This window comes from Centruroides vittatus, unplaced genomic scaffold (assembly GCF_030686945.1).
Source record: "Centruroides vittatus isolate TY-2023 unplaced genomic scaffold, ASM3068694v2 contig_1089, whole genome shotgun sequence".
Taxonomy (NCBI): Eukaryota; Metazoa; Arthropoda; class Arachnida; order Scorpiones; family Buthidae; genus Centruroides; species Centruroides vittatus.
The window spans coordinates 579,327-593,831 of record NW_027120700.1 but is presented as its reverse complement, the minus strand read 5'-3'; the positions used below and the strand labels follow the sequence as shown (position 1 = coordinate 593,831).

At 28.5% G+C, this 14,505-nt stretch overlaps 1 protein-coding gene across 1 annotated transcript in view; it reads left to right on the top strand.

Moving 5' to 3' along the window:
• Itpr (Inositol 1,4,5,-trisphosphate receptor) overlaps positions 1-14,505 on the top strand; it is a 155,076-nt gene that overhangs the window by 129,725 nt on the left and 10,846 nt on the right. Inside the window, exons 43-52 of the mRNA XM_067270621.1 lie at positions 1,561-1,718; positions 5,260-5,460; positions 5,534-5,644; positions 5,856-5,951; positions 7,942-8,190; positions 8,293-8,418; positions 8,520-8,586; positions 10,647-10,766; positions 12,762-12,934; positions 13,333-13,497. Coding sequence (XP_067126722.1) covers positions 1,561-1,718; positions 5,260-5,460; positions 5,534-5,644; positions 5,856-5,951; positions 7,942-8,190; positions 8,293-8,418; positions 8,520-8,586; positions 10,647-10,766; positions 12,762-12,934; positions 13,333-13,497 — 1,466 coding nt within the window. The remainder of the gene's footprint in view (positions 1-1,560; positions 1,719-5,259; positions 5,461-5,533; positions 5,645-5,855; positions 5,952-7,941; positions 8,191-8,292; positions 8,419-8,519; positions 8,587-10,646; positions 10,767-12,761; positions 12,935-13,332; positions 13,498-14,505) is intronic.

Sequence of the window (14,505 nt, the reverse complement as noted above, 5' to 3'; positions counted from 1 at the left end):
GAGAAGGGTGTGCATGGCATTCTCTAGCTTATGTGTAGGCGCTCTTGCTTTGTCTATGACTGGGTGGAGCTGTTGGCCTGATTTATGTCTTTGCAAAGGCAAACAATTTAGGAATATCAGGGGAGTTAATGGCTAAGTTATCAAGTGCTAAGTGTTTAGTAAGATTGGTACGGGCAAAATGCTTCACTCTGAAATGTAGCTTATCTATAAAACCCTCTTCCACTCTAATGCAGTAGGTAAGTGATAAGTATTCCTGATAAGTCCCTTTCATAAGTGTCATGCTTCATGAGAACCATAGCTTTAGTTTTGTTGGCCCTTACAAGAGTGACATTATTTAGTTGCATCCAACACACAGTATGTCATAGTTTGACTCTCAGATCCATCACTTCAGATGACTCTTTGGAATTCTTGATTATCAACATGGCCATTCAACGATAGTACTCCTTTTGCTATCAGATAGGACTTGTAAGAGGATTTCCAGATCAGGGATGAGGCTCTTTGTGTCCATCTTCTGCAAAGGCTGGTCCATATTTGAGGACTTCCACAACAAAGTTTAGTAGGTTTAAGTTATGGGAAGGAGGGTTGTTTGCAACTCCTGGGAACTTGGAAGAATAGAATCCATTGGAATTTCTTGTGATAATGCCTCCTTAGATTGATTCTTAGCCTATCTTGGATGTTTGGTACTAGTTTAGTATTCTCTTCTGAAAGGGATTCTGGGCCAATCTGGAACAAAGAATTTTCTGTTTCCACCAGTTTTGTTAATTTAGAATATAGTTTTTTAAAGAGGAGATGGCTTTGTCATTGGCCTGGCAAGAGTTGATTTACAGCTCACTCTAGCCACTCGTAGAATCTGGGCAGGCTGATTCGTTGCCCATGCATGACCTAGTTTTTTTTTTTGTAAATTATTTTGTACTTACGATTGAACTGTCATTTAAATGACATTCATTAATCGAATATCCATCTAGGAATGGTTATGAACCTGATGCAGAGCCCAGAAGGGGCTCAAAAACATTTGTTTTTTCTGTTTTTTTTTTTTTTTTTTTTTTTTTTTTTTTTGATGTTTCATTATCACACCATAAATGGTTTTGTGTGCTTAGTTATTTTAATTAAAATTAAACAGTGCATCGTGTATAACTTATTTTGTAACCATTCAGTTATTCCCTAGTTAACTATATTATGTTATTCTGTATTGTAAAAATTAATAAGCTATATTACAAAAAAATAATATGTTTTTTCCAAAACTTTGCCCTTTTAAAAATTCTGTTCTTGAGCCTATATTGTAGTGATGTCATTTCCATGGTGACTATTGTATATACATTCTATGAAGTTTAGATACTAAAAAACTAAATGTTCTACCAGAAAAATTTCAACTGAGAAGGCATTTTGCAGGATATACTGTATCTGTATTTGCAAATAAATATGAAAAAGTTCAAAAATCATTGACTTAAGAACATAAAATGATAATTTTATATATTGATTATGTTTAAAATTAAAAATACTGGTTTGAATTAAATACTTTACCATCAACAGATTAATGTATTTAATATATGATTTATGTAGCTTCTCAGTCATGTAATGCATTAGAAGACATATTAGCTGAAAAAGCAGAAAAAAGTAAAGATGCTGAAGAAAATAAGCTGGCACCAGATATTGAAATAATGCAACCAATTCTTCGGTTTTTGCAATTACTTTGTGAAAATCATAATAATAATCTTCAGGTCAGTATTGTGTTAAAAGTTGTTATAAAATAGTACAATAATATTACATAAATATTTAAGATATCATTAGTATGATATTTTTAAATAAAAAAAAAACTATAATTTTTCTTGTTATATTTGACCACAGTTAACAAAAACTTCAAGTAACTTTGAAGTTTTTTAGAAAATTTTTATGTAAATTATTTGCATATTTTAAGATATGTTAGACATTTTTCTTAGTTGTTAAATTCAATTAAAAGATGTCAACATATTCTAGACGTTTTATAGTTTATTACATTTATAAACCTTCAATTGAATAATCTATTGCCTTTAGCCCTTAATGTTGTTTTATTCTTAGTCTATATCAATTACACACATATATACATGAGGGCTTATCACACCAGTGAATGAGAATTAAATTACAAAATTTTTAATGATTATCTACAATAAGGTACAGCTCTTTTTTGACAATATATTATACAGAACACTTAAAATGCATTTTGGACTCAATATGTCCCTCTTCAGTTAGTATTGTGAGGTTAACCGAGGGTAGGAGATGGAAGATGATTTTTACCTTCTCTACCTCTTAACGGCACAAGACCTTGAGGTCTGACCTCGTTTGTCAGAAGGATGACTAGGGATTGAGCGGTCAATGTTTATTTATGGACAAGGATCGTAGGATCCTGTTCACGTCAAGAACTGACACCAATCTATCAAATTTCTCGCAGATAGATACACGTTATTTTCGGAATCGTGGGATGCCGGATGACGATAATGGAGGAAGAAACGCACACTCTTCTATAGTTAAATAAAGATACCCGTTTATTTTGGGACTGATATGAAATACATCAATTAACATAACTGGAAGTATTATTTATATTATTGAATCAAATTATTAAACCACATCTCGATTGACTGGAGAGAGAGAGAGTTTACAAAACATTGCGAGTAGGATAAATACCTTAGTAATCCTGAGATTTGTTGACAAAGTCCGAAGAACAAGAGTTTGCTTGAGTATAAGAGTCAAATGGACTGAAGAATATTGGGATGGACAGCTTCAATGGCAGGAAATGATAGTCCACGGCACACACACAATCACTTGACAGTTGTCAAAACTTTTTTCCAGTTGCATCATCGTTTGTTTTCCTTTTATTTCGGGATCTCGGGTTCGAGATTTTACGATGCACATCAAGGGAGGAAGACCGTTTTGACCAATGGTGAATTACATGATAAAATTATTTTTCAACAGTTAACTAATCTTCTACAAGGAAGTATTACCGTGGGAACGAAGGTTTATGATTAATTTTTACGAGAAAATTTGTCGGGTGTTTTTCCGTTTTTTGTTTCTGTGTTTGATTTAACCCTAACTTTCAAAAATCAGTTGGCAAATAATATAAAAAATTTAAATCGAATCTCGTTATTCTTATATTCTGGTTTTCACATCATTCATAAAATTATATAAATAAATTGTAACATTATATAAATCATAAAAATATACATTAAAGAGCTGTTGTAAATATGACATGTTTACAATTATCATGGGTGATGTCTCACAATTGTAATAGTTTTTATGAACATCATTTTTTTACATTCTTAGCTCCAGGAACAAAAAACATTTTATTTGAAACTGGCTGATCCAACAGAAACTGATATGCACTATGTGAAACTAACGAGCGGTAAGAAGACAAAGAGACGAAAATGAAAGAAACAAAACACAATGAGTTTTATTTTCTTTGCTCAAAAATAAACAGGATACAGGGGATACCAACAAACACCTTTCCCACTGACAATACACGAGAGCAAATACCGAATCTGGTACAAGAAATTTTTCCGACAATATCACTTAAAATAAAAAATTAAAATTCTAGTGTACAATAATCTCCCGACAATATCACTTAAATTATAAAATTAAAACTAGTATACAAAACAAGGAAATAAAAGAAATAAAAGAAAGAGAATATCAAGAATGGACAGGAAAGAGGGTACCCACGACTAGATGACAAACCTACCGGCCGAGATATCATGGTGAAACAGGGATCGGCAAACACTTTCACTTTTTCTCACTCTCTAAAATACAGTTCAAATCGTTCTTGTCTCTATCTTTTTGGTACTAGGCGTACTCGGGAGACTCCACTATCACTCCTTCCAACTCGAGTTTTTGCTCCAGAATGACCCATGTGTTCCTCTCTCTTCCCTCAGGGCTGCACTCCCTCTTTTGTTTTCAGGGGTGAGTCATCGAAATAACAAAGAAAGGGTAAGAGCAATAGGTACATTCCAGGAAGAATGAACAAATAGGTTGGAAAGAAAGGAATAACGGAAATAGAAAATATAAAATATAAAAACGATATAATTACGTGTGGCTGTCAGCCATATTGTGGTTTCTTTTATAGTTTGTAAGTTATGAATACATATACATATATATTTTTTTCTTTCTTTCTTTCTTCTTCCTTCATTTCTACTTTATTTCCGTTCCTTTGTCTCAACAAATCGTATATTAACCGTTATCACCGGAGGGGGAGGATTACCCCTTCTAAGAACCAGGGGATAAACAAAGAAGGGGCATTAGGACTTCCACAAATTTGGGAGTGTGGACAAAGGAAAAGAAGAAGCCCTGAGGACTAAGTGTAAGAAGAACGAGCACTTTTTGGCTAGACCTCGAGAGGAACGGAGGTGCAAGGCGGCGTTCGAGATTCGAAAGAGAGAGAGAGAAAGGAGGCTGCAGGACCGTCGAGGCCAGAAGGAAAATAGGCACGAGGGCCAGAGAGCGCCGAGAATATAGGAGAATATCGAAGACGAACGGCCGAATAAGGAGAAGGAAAGGCTACCATTGTGGAAGGGTACTTCCCCAAGAATATCGATCGATTGTGAACCCGGGTACTTTCTGTCTATTTCTATATACTTTCTATCTTTCCTAAGTCTATCCGTTTCCCTATTTCATTAGTTTTAAGGTAGTTATAAGTTTAGTTTTAAGTTGGTTGTATAGTTTTTTCTTTGTTACGCGCGCGTGTGCATTATCGCTTGTACGCGAATACGTGGCGACCCCTTTCCCAGTGAGGATACTCAAGTTGGGATCACTTGTAAATAATAAAGAAAAGAACCGTGTTTTGAGAGAAATAAAGGAATATTTAATTGTATATATAAGTTTTTATGTTTCTATTTATAACGTTTGTTCGCGTACGTATAAATCTCTCGATACGAACAACCACATACGTATAAAAATATACAACTGAAGCATGGCGTGTAGCCACAACTACTACAGCTTCATTACACTAATAAGCCCTCATGTATATATGTGTGTAATTGATATAGACTAAGAATACACTTTATAAACCTATATGATATTAGATAGAGTAAACAATATTAAAGTAAACTTCTTGATTTTCTTCTCCATATTCATTTTTTAAATATAAATGAAAAGTTTTTGTGAAAATAAAATCTTATTTATTTTTATATTATCCAAATTTTGTAATTATTATACAGTATATAATATGCTTGTATAATGTAATATATACCAATATATATAATATATATATATATATAAATGTGTTAAATTTATTTTCAGAATTTTTTGAGGCATCAGAATAATAAAACAAATTACAATCTTGTATCCGAAACATTAATGTTCCTTGACTGTATTTGCGGAAGCACTACTGGAGGTTTAGGCTTATTGGGATTATATATAAATGAAAATAATGTAAACTTAGTAAATCAAACATTAGAAACACTAACTGAATATTGTCAAGGACCTTGCCATGAGAATCAGGTAATTCTATATTTTCTAACTTACTTTATTTTACTCTGATAGTTACCATAATTTGTTTTATTTTGTTTAATAGAATTGTATTGCAGCTCATGAAAGTAATGGTATTGATATAATCATTGCGTTAATTTTAAATGATATTAATCCACTTGGGAAAAAAAGAATGGATTTAGTATTGGAATTAAAAGTAAGTTGGTAATATTTAAACCTAAACAAGTAAACGATAACAATACTTTTATCATTAAAATGAATATATTTGTAAATTGTTTGTTTTATTAAAATTATTCCTATTTTTTATGAAATGGAATAAAATTTTCTTAAATATTTATTTTTTCTCTGAATATGAATGAAATGTATTTTATTATTCAATTAAAGTATTTTATTTTATTTTATTAAAGAATAACGCTTCCAAACTTTTATTGGCTATAATGGAAAGCAGAGCTGATAGTGAAAATGCAGAGAGAATATTGTATAATATGAGTCCAAAACAGCTGGTAAGATTTTATTTTTATTGTTAATATACTATAAAAATGTTATATGTCTGATTTTAAGACAGTTTCATTTAAGATGTCTATCATATCATTATTGCATGTCTGCAAATCTAAGAGTTCAGCTAGAGAAACTCTCCATAGTGTAATATATAAATAGATGCCAATAATGGACTGCATTTGTTCTATTTGAAGAATTGCAGCTAATGTATTAATTTTCTTAGTTTATCTAAAAGTCAAACTTCATTTATCTTACCTGCAGTCAATTTGACAGTTATGTGACTTATAAAATATCTAGACCTGTTTGTAGTCATTTTAACTACTACATAGTTTCATTTTATTATTATTCTATATTTTCTTTTCATTTACTATTTGAAGTTTATTATTTTATGTTAAGTATATGTTACAGTACTGTACTGTACATATTAAATAATGTTTACATTTCTATTGAGGTTTGGGTCAATTGACATATAGGATTTATGACGTTATTTTATTCATAAGAAAATATATTTAGCTATATATTTATCAGTCCTCATCACAACTATATCATTTGCAGCCATCCAATGTTTACATTCATTCATAAAATTCCAGAAATGTTGAACTTAGGCTCCTTTGTTTTATCTTGTTCGTTGTGACATTCTCCAGCATAAGAAATCCCCCTGGGTATTCCCCTAATATATGAAGCAAAATATATGAAGACAGTGGTATAACACCCCCACTTGTCATCACATGAAGAAAATATAAATATATTACAAAAAAAACAGATGCATATAAGATGAAATTTAGAAGAAAAACTTCAAATCTTGATTGATAGTGAATGGATTGATTGGTCATATTGTTTAATGCCTAAATGTACCAATCTTCCAGAAAACCAGACTGGTAATTAAAAAGAAACACATTAATCTTGTTTTCCCAGCAGAATGAAAAAACTAAATTTGAGAAAATCAAGATAAAACAAATGCTTTCAGTCTACTTCTAAGACCTGCTTCAGGTTGATGAAATTGCTTCAATTTTCAATTAATTTGTTATATGCTTTACTTAGATATATTGTTGAAAATAGACATATCTAAGTAATGTATATAACAAATTAATGGAATATTTATAAAAAAACGTTATTTTTTAATATTTTAAAATCTTAAATTTTATTAATTTTTTTAAATATACATAATATTTTAAAGTTAACAATCATAAAGTGTAATATGTACATGATAGAAAACCGAAAAACAGATCATATCTACAAAAATTTTTAAGTAAGATATCTCAAATTGAAAAACCACTTTAAAAACCACAAAATGTCTAAGCAACTTGTTATTCAAAAACCTCTTCTGCAGAAGCTGCTTGATGGAGTCTCAAAGGTGTCAATTTTGATGTGGTTATTGACGACAAGTCCTACTTCACTTTTGACAGATGTGAATGTGCTGGTAACAATCACTGTTTCACCAAAGAAGGGCTAGACAGATACAAAATTGTTTTCAAGTTTCAGGCTACAAGTAGAATTTCTATAGCAAAACCAGTCAAACAACTTTCTCTTGGCCAATTTCATTTCAAATGGATTAAACCAACTTCATATTTAAAGAGATAGATGAGTTAAAAGAAAGTTTTTATCTATTAGTTTCATAAATGCTGAATTTCTTTAGTGTGATAATTAGGCTAGATGTTAGCCATATATAAAAACAAAAAAAATCTGGTTTTTAGATATTTCATTATTAATATGTGCTGTGTGTAAATTTTTATTTTTATTAAGCAAAATTTTCTGCAGTTTTTGTTTCTAATGTTAAAACTTATAATTTGTTTGCATCAATTAACATGTAGCATATTTTTAATCATTAAATTTATTTAATATTTAATTTTTAACATAGTAGTCCTAATCATTTTATATTTTAAAACATTACTGCATGTCTTTACACTATAAATGTTTTAATTTCTCATAAATTATCACATAGATTTTTTAATAAAATTATTGGTTTATGATTAAAATAATATATTCTTGCTACAGTTAGATGTTGCTTGTATGGCGTATCATCAGGAAGGTGATGACGAAGATGATGATGACAGTGAAGAAATGATTGAAGGTGACGATGGTGTTTCATCAAAAGAAGTTGGTCATAATATTTACATATTATGTCATCAGTTAGCTCAGCATAACAAAGAACTGGCATCTTTACTTAAAATAAATCATAATGATTCAGATTCAAAAATGAATCAAGCACTTCAATATTATGCCAGTCACACAGTTCAGATTGAGGTAACCACTAAATTTATTTCAAGTAATTTCTTTTTTAATGTAAAATAATTTTGTTTGTATAAATTTTTAAATTTGACTTTTTTTCTTTTAATTTGAATACAGATCGTTCGTCATGATCGTACAATGGAACAAATTGTTTTTCCAGTGCCACAGATATGTGAGTTTTTAACTAGAGAATCTAAAATGAAAGTTTATTTTACAGCAGAGAGAGACGAGCAAGGAAGTAAGGTATTTATCAATGCAGATTTGTTTTATTCTTTTTATAAATAATTTACTCTTATTTTTTTTTTTTAAATCTAATTTTTTTAATATTGATTGGATAAATGTAGGTTTCAGATTTCTTTGAAAGAACAGAAGATTTATTTAGTGAAATGAAATGGCAAAAAAAATTAAGAGGTAAGTTAAAAAATCTTTAAGTACAAAATTTATGTTTAAGTTTCAAGCATTTTTATAACAAAATTAAAAAATGTTAATGTTAACTCAGCACAAACCAAATACAGTAAGACCCCGCCTAACACAGGGGATGTGTTCCTAGATGACAGAGCGCTAAATGAAACAGTGTTAAACGGGGTCATCTTAACATGTAAATAAGGGGGATACGTGAAACAGAACGGAGAATAAGAAAATTTATCAGTTTTTTTTTTTGTTTTATTTTGTAACATTTATTGTTAAATACTTTTTATTACATTAATTACAGACTTATTTATTGCTAATATCAAAATTTATTCATAAAACATTCATAAAAATAAAAAAAAAAAGTTTGAGTAAAGAAGTTATGTTTGTGATGAGGAAGGTTCTTCCTCATTTGACATCTTTTGTTTCTTTGTGTCGTTTGCCTTTTCCTGTTTCGTTCAGCAAGCAGTTGTCGATAGCAAGACATCGCATCCATGACACTTCATCTTGCCTTTGAACTTCTATCAAAATTGAAATCATTTTGTATAAACTGATCCATAATTTCCATTATAGTGGCTAAACTTTTTTTTAGAAAATCTGTTGAAAGTTCCTTTTGTTCCTCATCTTCAGAAACGCTAATTTCATCATCTTCATGCACCTGTTCTACTAATTCTTTTAGATCGTCGTTGGAAAAACTTTCTCCAGTTGTAAATTGCAATAATTGTTCAATATCCTGCACATTTATATTATCCAATCCTGTTTCATTAGCTAGCTTGACAATTTTGTCAACATCAACAATGGATTCTCTTGTGTCAACATCCTTGCTTAGCTCTGGCCATACATTCTTCCATACCCCTTTAAACATTTCTCGGTCACCTCATTCCAAGAAAGATTGATGTTGTCTACAGCATCCATAATATTCTAGTTTTTCCAAAAATCTCTAATGGATTGTTTATCTGCTTCATCTGTTTTATCAATCAGTTGTCGGAATGTCTGCCGCAGATAATAAGCTTTAAAATTTGATATTACGCCTTGATCCTAACACTGCGTGCGATCTCGGAGAATTTCAATACTACTGTGTAATACCGAAACAGCGTTAAGTGGGGTCTTGCTGTAATAATATATTCTCAGTATATTACCATTTTTAAATAATTAATCTTGAAAATTTAACTATACATTTATAAATCATCTCAAAAAATAAACTAATATATTTTATAATCAAATAAATATAACTATTTGGAATATTTGAAATATTTTTTTTTTGTTTAATTCAAAAATACAACTGAAAGAACTCAATAAGAAATGTCTGTAAATGTATAATAAATTGCTTTAGTGGAGCAATGCTTACAGGTTGCATTTTTGAGGTATAGCTCATCTTGAAACCAGATTCCAATAATTTAATCTTTTAAATACCATGCACGTGTAGTTGAGTTAGTACAGTTTTTTATGAAAATGAGATTAGTTTTAACTAATCTAATCATTTTTTAAACAATTTAAAATATTTTTATAATTTATTTAGACAGTTTTTACATTTCTAATTTTTACTCTTCATGATTTCAGTAGCGAGTTATTTTTATATTATTTATATTATGGATTAACCTTCTTCATATATTACTGATATTTCTTTAAATATTTGAAATTGTCTAGAGATTAATTGTAGTTGTTTAAAACTGCTTGGATTAGTTAAAAACTGATCTCAGGTTTGTATTTTCATAAAAATAACTGTACTATAAAACTATGGAAAGTTTATACATATTACTCAATTAAAGTATTTTATAATTTGAAGGCTTATGTATTAGCATTTTGAAATATTTGAGATTGTAAATTTTACAATTGTGATATTTATATTTCAGCCGAGAATATATAATTAAAATGGTATTTAACATGGAATAATTTATATTTTCATTAAATTATTTAAATGTAAAGTATTACAGTTTTATCATTATAATAATTTTTTATTTAATACTTATATTTTAGCAATATTTTTAAAATACAATTTACTTTATGACAATTTATATATTTTAAAAATGATGATTTTCAATTTAACCCATTATTTGTTTTAGGTCAACCATTACTTTATTGGGTTAGTCGTCACATGTCAATGTGGAGCACTATTGCATTTAATTTTGCAGTTTTAATAAATGTAATCGTTGCATTTTTCTATCCTTTCAATGAAGTTAAAGGTAATATTTTTTTATTTTCTAATAAAATATTATTGTAGAAAAAGTATCCAAAAATAATTAGCTAGTGTAATTAATGTTCCATTATGAAAGTATTCTATTAGACTATTATCTTAAGCATAACCAGCATTTTTATTTATTTTTGAGAAAAAGAGAATGACATAGTTTCATAATAAATCTTCATATTTTATAAAAATGTTTATGGAAAAGGGAATTACATAAATTAAAACCAATTGTAAAATCCACTTCCTAGATAAAAAATTGAATAAAATCAAATATAAATTTATTAATAATTATTATAATTTGTCATTGCAAATAGCTTAGCATAGTCTTTTGAAATGTTTATTATTTAATAACTTTTTTTATATATAATAAGAACATTTAATTCCCAATTTTAGATGCATTATTTAATTTTGAAGTTATACATTTTTTTTTAAAATAGAAAAATTTTGCTCAGTTTGTGGAAAATTTTAAAAATAATGAGATTGCTTCATCTGGAAACGAATTAGGTGTATAAGATTTTTAAAAATTACTTTATCTTTCAAAATATTTTCCTGATGAATTATGTTGATCTTAGCATTTAACTTATTTTTCAAACATTAATTCAGTTTCTTTTGATTAATACTGTTTAAAATATTTATAATTTTATATCTCATTCTATCTCAGTTTGTTTGAAATTATTGCAGAAAAGACAAAAAGACATAAGATGCAAGGCCAGATGAATTGATGATTGACTGACTAATTCAATATTGATTTCTTTACTTAAGACTCTATACAGCCTGTTCATTATGAATTAGTGTTGTATATTACTTAATGAACATAACTAACAGAAATATTGAGTTCAGCATTATCATCAAAGATTACTGATTCATTTTTCTAAACTGTTTTATTGGTTAATTTATGATGGTACTGTTGTATATTCAAAACTTGTAGGTTTGTTGAGAACTTATAGAAGAAAAAATAATTATTTATTGTGAGAGCATTACAGTGACAGCATGCAATTTTTAATATTTTTTTAATTTTAAAAAAATTACATGACTTCTGGTCCAGATTGGAAGTTCATATATAGTTAATCGGGGCCTCTGTTCGCTAAGCTTCCCATATCTGATCTTGATTTTCATCTATCTAACTTCATTCTCAGGATTAACAAAGGACAGACATATGGATGACAGTGGGAATGTATAGATCTACAATTTGAAAATTGCAAATATCTTAGAGGATAAGCTGTTATTTGTCCTTTAGAATCTTTTTCTTGTCTAAAATTACTTGTGTTGTTGACTAACTTGTATGTAGGATATATCATCATTTTTTATCATATGAAATTTTATAATGTAATAGTTCTTCAGAAACATATATAAATTTTATAACAGGTTTTTGTTCAGGTTTCAAATCTGTAATGGTTGCTTCAAAGCTATGTTTACAAATGGATATCTGAACAGAGATAGATTAATGTAAACTTATCAAAACATGTACATTAAACATTTGCTGTAATTTTCAGTAGTGACAGCATCAGTCTCACTACTTTCAAAATATTTTAATTATAAGAAATTCTTATTTAATTGATATTATGAATGATATCAATATATCAATCAATCAATCCATCTTTATTTGTAATAGGTCTTGACCTGTTACAAGGGGAGTTATGTTCAACATTCATTAAATAAACAGTTATATAGTTGTATAATTTTGTTAAAAAATTTGTAAGTTATAAATAGATTTCAACTTAGCCACATGAAAAAAATTATACATTTCTTTTTCCGAGGAGCACTCATTTAAAATATTTAAATCGAAACTTTGTCTTAGGTCTATTGCTTTTTCGCATCCACAGACCAGATGAAATTTAGAGAAGTTTTCTAAACACCTCGGACATTCAATTTTAGAATAGATATAAATCTTGTTTTCAATCGTTATTACAGAATGATATCAATATAAAACTGTAATAAAAAAATTTTTAAGTTTTGCTAATTGTAATTAAAATGACCAAATTAATCATTTTAGATTTGGATTCTCGAATTTCTGGACTCTTATGGACTGTAATGCTTGTATCTTTTGCTACAATAATTACTGTTCCACGAACTACTGGCATTCGTGTCTTTGTTACATCTGTTATATTTCGTATGATATATTCTATGGGCTTACAACCATCACTATGGGTTTTAGGAACAGTAAATGTAAGTTTTATGATTTATTTTCTTTCATGTATATGTTATTTTTTGGTAATTTAATTTTACAGAAAAAAATTTTGTTAAAATTAAATCACCAAAACTAGCTGATTTTATGTATCACCAATTTCATTTCACTTTTTACAAATAAATTCAATTTCTTTTAATGGTAATTGATTTTTACCAAAAAAGTTAATGAAGACTACAATTTAGGATTTTGTCTTTTCTGTTTTATTAAAATTTTTAATGAAAGCCCATTAAAGATTGTTTGTTCATTAACGATGATGATGTCCTTGAATAAGAATCAAAATATATTAAATAACATTTTAAAGATTTTTTTCAGAAAGCATTTAAAGTCAATATTTGCTGTATAATTAATTTCATTTTATATTTTTTCTTTTTTCTAGCTAATAATTACCTCTGTACATTTAGTCAGCATCATGGGAAATCATGGAACTTTTACAAAAAGTTTTCGACAAATATTAACAGATTTTGAATTGTTATATCACATTGGTTACTTGATTGTATGCGTTTCAGGTCTTTGTATGCATCCATTTTTTTACAGTGTTCTTGTAAGTAAAAATTTGTCATTTTAATTAACATAATTATACAGTGTATACAGGGTTCCTGGGCCACCTGGAAAGTCAGGAAAAATCAATGATTTTCATTAGTGTTTGGAAAAAGTCAAGAAAATTGTCAAAAAGTCAGGGGATTTGCTTCCTTTGCTGCCTTGTTGATTTTTTGCCGACAATATGCTTGACTAAGTGTAGCCATCTGTAGGTGCAAGAAGTAATGTGGTTCAACACAACTTATGAAAAGGAGTGCAGAATATTTTCAGGGCCCAAAATTTCTCCCAAGCATAGACAAAATTTCCCCAAAAATTTACAAAGTACAAAATGGTAAACAATACCATTTAAATTAAAATTATTTCTTGCTTTTTATTTTAATAATTTTGATTGCATAACAAAACAATTTCTGGTTTTTTCTCAGTTTATTAATATTTTATAAAGTTCAGGAAATTTATTAAGAGATAAATTTAATAAATATATTCTCTTGTACCTGGATTATACAGGATTTGTTAATGAATAATAAATAAACAATTGCTTTTTTTTTTCCAAAGCCATGCACACTTGTGGTTGTGGATTAATAACAGAATAAACTATTTTAATTTAATAAAACATTTTATTTTTAGTTTTGATAATTTGACAATTATAAAAAATATACAAATGTTAATTAGAAAAAAATAACTAATTAAAATGTTGGAAAAGCAATATCATATGTGTATGCATAAGTTGAATGCTGTTTTATTTTGTCAGTGTGCCATACTGTAAGGGACATGAGGGTCGGGGAATTTGTACAAAGTTGATCAGGGAAAGTCATGGAATTTAAAACAAAAATTTGAGTAGGAACCCTGTATATAATGTTTTTAAAGTTAAGTGATGAATTTATCTTTACAATTGCTGCATTATTACAGTATTATTATCAAATTATTTTAAACATAATAATAAATCTTTTAATCAATATTACACCTTTCTTCATCTTCCAACAATACTTTATTAAAGGGAGTCCCCTTTCAAGGA